This window comes from Theobroma umbraticum, unplaced genomic scaffold, assembly GCF_002168275.2.
Source record: "Theobroma umbraticum cultivar Fairchild unplaced genomic scaffold, ASM216827v3 scaffold_44.0, whole genome shotgun sequence".
NCBI classification, from domain to species: domain Eukaryota; kingdom Viridiplantae; phylum Streptophyta; class Magnoliopsida; order Malvales; family Malvaceae; genus Theobroma; species Theobroma umbraticum.
The window spans coordinates 731487-744132 of record NW_018397255.1 but is presented as its reverse complement, the minus strand read 5'-3'; the positions used below and the strand labels follow the sequence as shown (position 1 = coordinate 744132).

Here is a 12646-nt window from a genome sequence, read left to right as displayed (position 1 = left end):
TATAAATATTTGGAATTTTAGGACATGCTGATCTAATATGAAAGGCAAATTAATTCATAACGTTGGATAAAAACCAAAATAAAGGAGACTAAAATAACTCCAAAACACCCAAGTTTTGTATAATTCTGAAATGATCAAACACTGAAATTACCCAATGATCTGAAGCCTTTGTTTCTTGCTTTGCATCTCATATTCATTGATGTCAAGGTGGAAATCAGTGAACTGAAAGGGATGCATTTGAGGAAACATAAGCGGCATCATCAGCTGTTGCCCACTGTGAACAGCCTCTGGTTGCATGGATGGAACGTAGAAGCGAGTTTGGAATGCCCTAGGGTCCTTGAACATCACGTCGTCTTGCATGGCTGTCCTTGGATCATGATGAAGAACTGGAATTGTGGGTGAATTGAACATTACATTGCTCGGCATGGCGATTCTTGGATCATGACAAACAGAGAGCGAAGGCGGGGGATTGTACAGCACCTTGTTCGGTATCTTGCTGCTACTAGAGGCAATCCCTGATTGAAGTCTGAAGTCAAGATGATTCATCATCGACATCCTTCGCGATTTATCAATAGGATTCATCGAATTTTCGATGGGATTCAGGCTGAGGGAAAGCTTAACCAAAGCCTCATCGGCAGGTGAATGCGAAGGTAGTTGTATGTTGAGAGGTTTTGCAGGGACAGGAGGCTGCTCCCTGCTAACTCCAAAATCCAAGTTCTTTCGAGCAAAGGCTTGAACGTGATCAAGATGGTTTAGAATCATTACAGGGGCATGAACTTGAATGTGATTCTCAGAATGGTTTAGATTCTTAGGATGAAAGGATGCAGGGATGCCATCAGAAGGGTGTGGCCTTGATTGGGTATTGAAACCACCTACAATCCTCGATTTAGCTGAGAGCGTATGATTCCAGTCATCTCCCTTCATCATCGTGATCTTCTTTTTCACAACTTCAAGGTTCAAATCAAGTTTCGTAAGAAAAGATGCAATTTGTTCAGGGGAGAAATCTTCGATACGATCATCCCATGTTTGAAACTTGGCTTTGAAATTTGCTTTGCGTACTTGGGCTGCCTCATTCTGAACCCCTCTCTTGCGTACGTTGAAAAAATCATATAAGCTAGAGATTTTCTTTTGCGCATCCGAGGCAACCTCAATCTTGTATTTGTCGACGATGCTCTTAACCTGAACAGGATCTGAGGGCCAAACTTCAACCTTGGCAGGGCCGCCCTTCAACTTGGGTTCAAAAATGATCATGCATACCTTCACGTCGCAAAGGACGGAGAACTCGTACGCCTTCTTTTTCAATCCTTTCATTCGCTTCCTAAGTGTTGTAGCTCGAGCCTTCTCATTCTCTATAAATTTCATAATCATTTTTCCTCGAGCCATCGACTGATAATCACGAAATTTTACGAATCAAACTCAATAAATTAACATAAAACAAAATATGGAAAAGTGATACATTGTCAAATTCGAATTTATGTTCGTAAGATCTTTGTATTGTCTAAACTTTAAATCTAACTACCCAAGGCAGAAAATCGAATCCCAGACATTTGGATTTATGTTTCATGCTAAGTTCATCTTCATAGTTGCATAGGTTTAAGGTTTTGCTTTATTCCTTAAATCTAAAACCTCCAAAACTTATGCAAAAGAGTGACGGTAATGGAGTTATACATGGCGAAAACTCATTGTTCATGGCATTATTGGTTTTAGAGAGAAGAACAATAAAGGCAAAAAAAGATCAACAAGAAGGCATCATCATCATAGTGACTTGGTATAAATTAAAGGGAATTACCTTTGATTTCTTCACCGGCCGCCTCGGGGCTACCTCTCCATTCAATTCAATACAAGAACAGCCATGGAGTTTCTCTCTACATTTTTATAAGGGGAAAGGGTTTCCCCTTAATTACTTTTTCTAATATTCTTCTCATTACAATCATGGAATGTAAATCAAGGATTCTGATTCTTGATTCAGAAAAACAAGGAAATTTTATGTTACTCATTCTTTCCTTATATTTATTTATTGCTCAATTATATTCCATTCCTTATTAAAGTTTTAGATTTAGGAGTATATGATTCTCAATTAAAATCTTTACCATCTTTGAACAAGATAGAAGATTATTTCTGTAGTATTACTTTCCCAAAACAAGCAACATATTCAAGATGGGGAAGCTGACAGTAGAACTTCATTACAGCAATGCCACTGGCAAGATGATCGAGAGACATAACTGACATGAAGTATCATAAACATGGTCTTTGCATTTCATTGAACCTACACGTAGGGTACAGCAATAGATACGAAAAAATGTTAAAACAAGATTTATTTCAAATTAAATCTATCGTCTACTTATACAAACAGCATAGAACTGCTTATCGATAAATTCATGAATGAGTTCGAGATAGCAACTTGATAAATTGTTTCACACTGCATACGCTTGTGGCATGAATCGGAGACAACCAAGTGATGCCAACTAGCAACAACCCCGAGTCTCAGAACCTTGCACTCTATTCTGCTCGGGACTGACCAGCTCGGGAAGAGAGGATGATACCGACAATGAGCCCATACAGAGCCAAAGCCTCGGCAAAAATGAGAATTAGAATCATTCCAACGAAAAGCTTTGGCTGTTGGGCATTGGCCCTGCAAATGAATGCATAGAAGAACTAAATCAAGCGAGGCACATTCTCGCAATTGGAATGAATCTAGAAACTGAAGATGAAGCAAAAAACCTTTCACACTAAAAATAATGCACATAAACATACATGGAAGTAACCCAGAGAAAAGAACAATGATTACCAGTAGTAAATTGGATGCAATCCATGAAAGTACCATCTATATTCATTGGCAACAATTCCAAACTTCTCTGTAAGAGTCAGCAAGACTTTTGAAAGTAACTTTCTCTCTTTCTCAATGCTTCAATCTCTATAGATTCTAAACACTTGAATTTAATCGAAATAAACTACATTTCATGTAACAAGTAAAACTCCAACTAAACTAGGTTCAAATATACCCACACCACTATAACCTCATCAGAATTTGTAAGTAAAAAGCCAACCATATGCTCACAGTTATTATGAAAGAATATCAATGCACTTCTATAATTTGCAGCCAAATCCTAATACTAAATCACCTCAAAGAATTTGTTCCAATACGGATGATCACTAGTCTGAATTACAGATTTTGCTATGTTAATCGGTTAATAAATCTATACAGTACAAGAACAAAGAATGAAATTTGAATCCAGTAAAGAAGATTTCAATTAGAAAGCAATACCTGACGCCAGCATCACCGACGATTCCGATGGCCATGCCGGCAGAGAGACCAGCGAGGCCACAAGCGAGACCAGAGGAAAGATGAGCATAGCCATCGAAAAGGTAGTAAGATTTGGCCTTCGGGTTAATCCCAGTGCTTATAATAACCGCAATAATCAACCCATAAATACCTAAAACTCCAGCCATAACAACGGGGACGATCGATTTCATTACCAGCTCTGGCCTCATCACTCCCATCGACGCCACTCCAACACCGCTCTTCGCCGTCCCGTACGCAGCTCCCATACCTAAAAACAAAAAAAGAAACAAGCCAATTAGGAAGCGAAATTAGCAAAGATCAAGAATTGAAAATCTGGGGCCGAATTTTGAAGTTAGGGTTAGGTTTTACAGGAGAAAACGAGGGCAGCAGCGGCACCGAGGAAGCCGAAGAAGGGTGCAGTTTCATCGCCGCTGAACGTGGACGACATTTTCGTTCTCCAAAAATATTCACCGACGAATTGACGAGATTTGGGAAACTTTGAACCGTGGATTTCTTCAGTGAACAGAGGACGAGAGAGAAGGAGAAGGAACTACGAAATGCCTTAGTGGACCAACGTGACAGTGCCATTGCCATTACCATAAAAAAACAAAGTAAAACGCGTCGTGGGCCTGTTTTGAGCTGCAGAAGACAGGTTTATATTTCATGGGCTCAAACACTGAGACGTGTCTTGTGCCAGTTTTGGGCTGAAGATGAGAATCTTAGTGTTGCTCCGGGGCTCATTGGCTAGTATCTTGGACCAAGAAAGCTCGATGATAATGCTGAACACCACTTCTCTTTCATTTGGGTTGGGAAAATGGTAGGAATTCTTTTTCCAGTTAATATAAAACACATAACCATCTGTACATTTCAGTAACCTTTGGTTATCAAACAAAAAGGAATTACAGACTATGCTAGAGCTAACTGGCTTACAAAATTATACAAAACTTTGTATCTTGGGAACTAATAAACAAATGGAAGAACGGCCCACCGGTCAGGTGGATAGTCCTCAAACTTGTGGAGGTACCACCGGTGAGTTTCTGCTGCAGCAAATGCAAGATTAGCCACCTGAAACAGTCACCGCAAATGACTTATTTAGTGTTGAGTCCAACATTTTGCATAGTTCAGGAATGTGATTAAGGGAGTAGAGAGTACCACAAATCCAAGGAGTAGCCATATAGTGAAGTCAGTTCCTCCACTTGCAACCAATAGACCGACATATATTATCTGTACAGAAGCAAAGAACTAACAGTCAGAAGTTTGACAGGAACCAAGGAATATAGACAGCAACTGTGTGAGAGAGTCACCATCTCAGCCAGATAGTGTGGACTTGAGACGATGTTGAACCAATCACCATGTGGAATCACATATTCAACTGTTTGATCTCTATGTCCTCTAAGTGAACCCTGATTAAAAGCCAGAAGATCAGCATATGGATGTGCATAAGATACAAGCCAAAGATCATTTTGTTTCATTCCAAACAAGTTACGAAAAAAAAAAAATGAATCCTGTGTTCAACCCATCTTATTTAAACATTAATATAGCTTTTATTTTCACAATCTCATTAAAAACAATTAAATCCAAAGGAATTAACCTAAACATTGGATATTAAAACTAACCATCAATATCAGTTTCCCCACATTGAATTCATTTAATCCCCCAAAATCAGGACACAAGGATGCATCTAGATTGTAAAGTTTTGAAATTTTCAAACGTCCTGGATTTTTCAGTTCGAGAGAGGTCAAGCAATTGATTAAAAGAGAAGAAAAAACCTACAAGAATTGCATGACAAAAATATTGATGGAGCCATCCCCAAGCAAATATAGCAGCACCAGCCCATTGGCACCATCCAAGCCTTGTCATAGGCTTGACATATCCCCACAAATCAAAATCTGTACTTGACAGCATTTCTTGGCCTTCGACATTAAATTCAGCCACTTGATCAGCTGCAAAATTAACAACCTCTAGTGCACAAAATGTACAGAGTGACAAAGGTGCTGCTATATAAAAACTGCCAATGCAATCATCACACAATCAGAACTAAATACAATCTACATTGGTAACCAGGTTTACAAGGAAATTTAAGATTTTTAATTGTAGAAATTAAAGAGACCTCGAAATTAGGGCACAAAATAATCATGCTCGTGCATTAACTTACCATTACCATTGTCAGCAAAATGAAGTCACATAACTATGGTCAATCTTCCAAATATAACATCCAAACATCATAAGAAAATACAGAACAATAACAGAAACATATTAAGTACGAACTTCTATTTCTTATTACCACCTTTCGCATTCTTTATATTGTCAATTATACTGATTTTTGATAAGTACACTAATTTTCACCAGCCTTAATCAACAAAGAGTCACATAATTCAAAAATGGCGATCCATAAGCAATTAAACTTATCAAATGTGCTGAAAAAACTCACCAAATACCAGTGAAGTATCCAAAAATGTGCATTCGAGCAGAAGAGCTGTAGTTGAAAACAAAAAGGGTCTCATAAAGTCGCCTCAGGACATGAATTTCCATCAACAACAGCAAGAACACAGACTTCCAAACATTGAATCTGTCTTCAGCCGAGGCAAGCCGAGACTTGTGCAAGGAAAAAACATGAAAGCCTCCAGTTAAGTGACTAGCAGCAGCAGAGTAGCTCAATGACTCAACACTTAAAGGAGCAACTTTGTATGCAAACCACCAAATTCCCATTAACAACACTGTTGTCCAAGCCACAGCCAACAAATAAAAGTGTAGAAAGAAACTCTGAGGAACTGTGAACTTCTACACTATCACAAAAACCAAGACAAAAGACAAACAATTGTTTGAAACAACGAAATTTGATGGGAATTTTTCTCTCAAAAGATGGTAACAAAAGAAGTTGGGTCTTACATGGGACGAAGATGGCATAATCTTTCCCCTCTTGGCAAATCCAAGCAAAAGGGTATGAAATGAACCGAGACGTGAAGAAGGAAGCGAAGCGATGAGGAGAGGAAGAGTCCCGGCTACCCATCCCGCCCTTAGAAGCCAAATAAAGCATGTTTTGATGGTGTCCATTGACCGCAAAGAAAAAGCTTCGATCAAAACTCCAACCACTTCCATTCTCCCCGGAGTTGTAGACGCCACCGAACAGACTCAAATCAGAGAAAACGAGGATGTATTTTTGTTAACCGTGAGCTGGAACGACGTGGCGAGGAGGTTGTAAACGTGGGTCGGACAGTTGGGCTTGTAGTTGAACCCAGAAAAATTGGGCCAGGAATCTAAAAGAAAGGCTAAAATCCTGAGTTGGGCTCTTAGAGGAAAAGTGAAGCAAATTGGCCTGCTTAATCATGCCAAATATTGTTACCAAAGTAATAAATAAATAAATAATGTCTATTCTATGTAGCACTATAAATACACAGTGGGTCATGAGTAGTCTTCTCTTTTTCATTTTTTAATTTTTAAAAAATATAATTTTTTTAATATAAAAACACATTATAAAAATATCGAATCTAAATCTCTTTTTTTTATACTGATAAAATATACATAAAAAAAATTCTCGACTTAAAAAGTTGAATTCATTTATAAACTTCGAACATCATGCAAATTAATGCACGAGAGGAAGATTCATGCTATTCAAATTCATAATGGCTCATAAGCAAAGTGATGAAGAAAAGTACTTGTATGTATCCCCCAATAACCTTGAACCTCATTGGATTAGAGTTCATCAAACGTGCACGAATGCTTAACATCTAATGCAATTTGATTAAGTTTAGGGATAAAAGGGATGTTGTTTAACCTTATGATTCCTATTAACTTTCCATCATTGTGTTGAGTAAAACTTGTAGAACACAAAAAACAAAAAGGGGTCGACCTTTTTTACGACCCTTTCATCCTTTGTACTTATTGATCGGATTGTTATAATGAAAACAACTTGGGGATGATTAACCTCGACTTCTTCTTAATCGTTATCGTGAAACAAAGCCATGGACATGGAGCCACACGTTCACTTGGGGAAATCATGGGTTCTCGAGCCAAGTAGGGAGGGTTGGGGGCCAGGACTAAGTAAATGCATAAGGAAAACCTGAAGAAGGCATCGATGGTGAAATAATTATTGGGGGAGTATGTGGACAAAACCATCCAAGTGTAATCATTCTATTTGTGGCTGATACTTAACTTTTCGTGACGAGTCCATTTTGTTCTTATAGCATTTGAAATGAGCTTACTCGTATAGTGGGGGAGAATGGGGGAGATGTGGAAGATTACATATAGAGAATTTTCACCATGGAAAATGTATCATCACCATGCCAGATTGCCTCATTTCGCCTTTGCTTTATAATGATGGCTTCGAATCCATTTTAGAGCTAGGCAAGTAAGCTACAGAGAAAACCTATTAATGGAAAATGATCAAAAGCTTTTGATCAAATGTGAGGAGTAATCCTTCACTTATCTGCCGACACTTGAAAAAAAAAAAACAAAAAACACACGAGTAAATTGAACAACAAACAAGAATTAGAGAAAAAGAAAAAGATAAACTATGTTTATACTTTTATAATTTTAAATTTTGTAAGTTCTTATTTTTTCATGTAAAACCCAATAGATATCTTTTCTAATTTTTTTCCCCACAAAAAATTAGACTATTAATTTTATTTTATAGAATTATAAAAATACTCTTAAACATAAATAAATATGTTAATTTTAAATTAATAGTATTTTGATAATTTTATTTAAAAAAATTAATTTCTTAATCTCTTACGAGAATAGAAGTGATCCCCGAGATTTTAATTATATAAAACAAGAAAATCACATGATTCTAATTGGAAAAAAAATCACAATGTGCTATTTTAAAAAGGTTAACACCACAAGAAGATTAAGTGAAATTTACCCAAAAAAGCCAAATTTCAATAGTATATTTATAAAGAGTGTCTAAAGATTAATGACTCAATTATGATTATTTTATACATAAAAATTTTGATTTTGGTGAAGAAATAATTAAGTTTTTAAAAGAGATTTAAATAGACAAGTTGTAAATATAGTGATGTATATATGATATACTATTTGTTTTTTATTTTTATATTTGGGGGTCTAATCAAAAGCTTATTAAAAAAATTGAAATAAAGAAGGGAAAAAGGTTAGGCAACAAGAATCAAACCTTTTTGACAAACAAAAAAAAGTTTAGTCTCTAGAAGACCCAGTTGAAACCAAAGAGAGTTCTGTCTGTGCAACATAAGCAAACAGACCTAGCAAGTCAATTCATGCAAACGCGCCATACTCGATGTGAGTTGGGACCCCCTCCCCATTGGCGACCCCATGAAAACTCTGATCATGAACCAGGAGGCACAAGAAATATGTATAAGAATTGGGAGGAGCTAGCCCCAATCCCATTTGCAAACCACCATCACACACAGGACCCCCCCTTCAGCTCACCTGTGGCTATCATGGCATCTGTTTCTCCCCCATTCTTTCCCAATCAATGGCCCATATCCTCCTCCCTCCCCCATTCGATTTCAACCCTGTTGAGGGAAAATGTGGACTAATTAATGGCCTATCCTTCAGAAATCATCCTCCATTGTAGTAATTGTAATCCCCCTGCGGGTGTGTCCACCTGGAAAGACATTGCAGGCGGCCAACCAATGAACACCTGACACATAATAAAAGGTTGTGCAAACATGTGCCTGTGGAAGTTCCCAGAATGACTGGACTCTCTTTCTCTCCCCCCTCATGCTTCATGGGGTTCTTTACTTCTTCTTTTCCTGTCAGCAGCTTCCATTTCCTAAAGCCTGGATGTTGGATTTGTAGTGATTGTGAATTGAAACTTGAAAGAGACATCATTTGAAAATCTGAACCGCCTGTCATTGCTTTATAGTTGTATATATTATTGTTTTCAATTTGTGTTTTCTTCAGTGATACACCAAAAGGAGAAAGCTGAAATATTGTTCAACCTTCAACACTCCTCTTTCACCTATATCATTCTCTCACAAATGATGCAAATATCAGAACCCCCCCTGGTTTCAACAATATAACACCATTTGAGATCAGAAACTGTTGTTGGGTGCAGTTTTCAATCAATCAGAGTAGCTTTTTCAAAAATATGGTAATAATGTATAAATTAGGCACAGGATATCCACTCTAATTCCACATGATGGTCAATCATCATCTCATAGAATGACATATTACTGATAAAAGTAAAAAGAAGAAGATAATTTGACTTTATTTTATTAATCCCAAAAAATCTAGAAAAGTTATGGGAAAAAATATATATTCTTTCCCCAATTTCCACCCAACGATGTTGAAATATTCAACCATAGTCTCCTTAGGGAAAAAATGCATTATAAAGTCTAGAAAAAGTAGATGTATTTTGTTCTCTTTCTATATATATATATAAATATAAATATAAATTTCATTGTCGATACAAATGTTAGAATTAATGCCTACAAGGGAGGGGTGCAATCATGGTTGATGTCCCTTGAAAGAAGCTTGTGCTTCACACCTTGGAAATGAAAAGAGTGGAAGAGTGTGTTCTTGAGTTATGAGTGTAGTTCAAGAGTTTGGCTAAAAACCCTTTGATTTGTTCTTCTTTTTTGTTGATTTATTCTTCTTCACCAACCACTGTCAACAAAGGGAAAAATATCTTTGTAACAAACGAAAACTTGGGAAGGGTAAGGTGTTGTTCTAGGATTGAGAAAGAGAGAAGAAGGAGAGAGAGAGAGAGAGAGAGAGTTTGGAGGGTGGTCGATGTCAAAAAGGGGTTAAAAGATCCTGAAAGGACCCCCCATGGATCTTCCTTTTGCTGGTTACGCTAACTCTTATCTCCACATTCTCTTCCTTTTTTTTTTTTTTTTTGCCCAATTTTTATAACTTACTAATAGGATTATCATTGTTGTTGTTAAACTGTGAGAGGGAGAGAGAGAGAGAGAGAGAAACGTTGGTTTTGGGTTCACCGCCCCAAGCTTTGGTGGTGGGTGGGGTCCCCAAGGAGGGTGTCTAATGAGTTCAATGATGCGGTCCGCCGCATGATTGGGAGACCGCGGCCGACCCACCACCGTCCTACGTGGACTACGCGTAATCCCCTTCTCTTAGCCATTCCACCATGTAGCCCAGCTTCCCCAGCTCCCTCTTTTTCCCATATTTCATCTCTTACCCCTCTCTTTTCTATGAATGTATCGTATGCGAACACGTACATGTCACCAAAGCATTACTTTTTTTAAAAAAAAATTAATTTAATATACGTGCAGTATTTACGATTTCATATATATAAATATATATAGGTTAATTTAAATAAAATAAGATTATTAAGTTTCGATGATTTAAGTGAGAAAATGCATGCAGGCCAAGATAAAAAAGAAGAAAAGATGCATGATTCCATGGAAAACCGCATGGGCGCATGGGTATATAAGGCTTGAAATTTTGGTTAACTTTAGACAAAGATGATGAGTAGTTTGGAATCAAGCATGTGGCACGTGTCATATTTATGCTAAATTTGGGTACAAATTATTCGGCTTTCTCCTCTGTGTATATTCTTACCGGGGACCAAAACAAAAAGTTTATAGACCATCTTTTTTTCCTTAGGCAATTATTGAATAGCAAATATTTTTCTTCCTTGAAAAAAAATTATTTAATGTTATATATTATTTGGAAGAGACAAATGTTTAGCACATAGGCAGACCAAATCTTAGAAGTTTGGTAAGATTTAAACATGTGAATGCAATGGAAAAAAGAATAAAGAAAGAAAGAAATAGGAAGTATTGATTCGAGGGCCTGGTAGCTTGGACAGTCATTTTCGAAATAATTGGAGAAATATATATATATATTTGTATATATTTTTTGGTAACCAAAATTGTGTGGGAATTATGGGATTTTGAAGAACAATTCAAATTGGGTTTGGACAGGTGAATAGAAGAAAAGGAAAGGAGGGAGAAATAGTTTCCAAAAAAGGTCAATTATAACGAGATTTAAAAGACTTTGGAGGACCCTGTCCTTTTGCTGTCTATAGTAATCATGGTCTGGTAGAACGTTTAAGCCTCAACATTTGTTAGCTAATTGAAATATTTTATTGTGACATTGACAAGGTAAAATGTGAATACTAAGTTATGCCAAGATTCAACTAAAGTCCGTCTATTGAGATGGATTATGATAAGAGGTCTAAATGGGGGATTAAGTATTGTATATCCAAAGGTCATTGTTTCTTTGGGTTGTTTCAAAGTAAAATGAGAATGCTATAATATAAATATCATGTTAAGTCTGCAGTTAGATTGTTTATGAAAAATTATTATTTTTTTGGGTTGTTTTTAAGTAAATGAGAATGTTGCAACATGATTGTTACAACTAAATAGTTCATGACAGTAAACTCGAATCAATTCTTTTTTAAAAAAAATTAGGTAAATCAAATTAAACATAATAAATTGATGATTAAAAAAAATAGAGTCACATTGGATATTATCAGAATTATCTTTAATTTATACAAAGCTTTTGTAAGATATTTTATAATCTTATACTTATAATCTCTTTAGAGGAAAATGGCATGCAAGAAAGCTATCGGTAATAATTACAAGTTACCACCTGATACACTCAAAAGACCTTGCATGTAGAATAGACCAATCTTTATAAACTTTCAATATTATAGAATTAAGTTCATTAATCTATGAAATCTTTCTTTGTCATGACTTACACATTTATTTATTTATTAATTTAGAGATAAATTACACCGACGGTAAACCTTTTGTCATGATAGTGACTTAGTATCAATCAAAGAATTATCGGATCACGTCATCGCTTTGGAAAGGCCTAGCTAATGAAAGTTAATGTGTTCTCTAAGTCTTAATTACCATATGCAATGCCTAAAATAACTTTAGTCTATCTTATCCTCATTTGTGGATTAGCGAAATCCATACTTTATAGTATAATATATGAATATTATATTCAACTTTTTTCCTTCTTCGATTTATATGTGTAACTAATTATTACACTTATTCCGTCCAATACTCAGATTTGAAATTAAAAAAATTATCCCAAAATAATTTTCTTCTCTAATCTTAATCATTAAAAAGATACAATTATATCTATCAAGTAACTTAAACCAAATTAACTTAATTAATTTGTACTTCCCCGGTTCTTTTTCCCTTTTTTCATCTTTTCTTTTTAAGATATCCAAAAATACTTAATTTTTTTAAATGATTTCTTTATATTAAAACAGATAATTAAATTTTTAATATTCATAAAATTTTTTTAAAAAGATTAAAAACGAAAAGAATTCAGAAAGAGATTGCCAAAGTTAAGAAGGTAAGATGATGGAAAAGGCCAAAACTGAAAGTGGAAGTGGGGTTCCTTTCTCATCAAAGGCTGCTGCCCTTCACGATATATATTTTTGTCTTTCTTTTTTTTTTTTTT

The 12646-nt window shown here is 35.9% G+C and overlaps 3 protein-coding genes across 4 annotated transcripts; all 3 read right to left on the bottom strand.

Annotated features, from left to right (window-relative positions):
• Positions 1–67: 67 nt before the first annotated feature.
• LOC110429483 (uncharacterized) lies at positions 68–2338 on the bottom strand. The gene is made up of 2 exons (XM_021445549.2): positions 1790–2338; positions 68–1386 (listed from the first exon to the last, which is right to left on the bottom strand). The coding sequence occupies exon 2, from the start codon at positions 1381–1383 to the stop codon at positions 148–150; it is 1236 nt and encodes a 411-aa protein (XP_021301224.1). The 5' UTR covers positions 1384–1386; positions 1790–2338; the 3' UTR covers positions 68–147.
• Positions 2291–3786, bottom strand: LOC110429486 (V-type proton ATPase 16 kDa proteolipid subunit). Its single transcript, XM_021445551.2, has 3 exons — positions 3653–3786; positions 3266–3551; positions 2291–2632 (listed from the first exon to the last, which is right to left on the bottom strand). Exons 1-3 carry the CDS (start codon positions 3729–3731, stop codon positions 2500–2502), a joined length of 498 nt encoding a protein of 165 aa, XP_021301226.1. The 5' UTR covers positions 3732–3786; the 3' UTR covers positions 2291–2499.
• A 241-nt stretch (positions 3787–4027) lies between these two features.
• Positions 4028–6440, bottom strand: LOC110429485 (polyprenal reductase 2-like). Of its 2 annotated transcripts, none has more exons than XM_089782486.1 (6): positions 6173–6440; positions 5715–6064; positions 4995–5291; positions 4588–4666; positions 4436–4507; positions 4028–4348 (listed from the first exon to the last, which is right to left on the bottom strand). In XM_089782486.1, the coding sequence occupies exons 1-6, from the start codon at positions 6380–6382 to the stop codon at positions 4244–4246; spliced, it is 1113 nt and encodes a 370-aa protein (XP_089638612.1). In that variant the 5' UTR covers positions 6383–6440; the 3' UTR covers positions 4028–4243. The 2 variants fall into 2 exon arrangements, with proteins under 2 accessions (XP_089638612.1, XP_021301225.1); XM_021445550.1 differs by having other exon boundaries at positions 4588–4686; positions 5057–5291.
• Positions 6441–12646: the final 6206 nt, after the last annotated feature.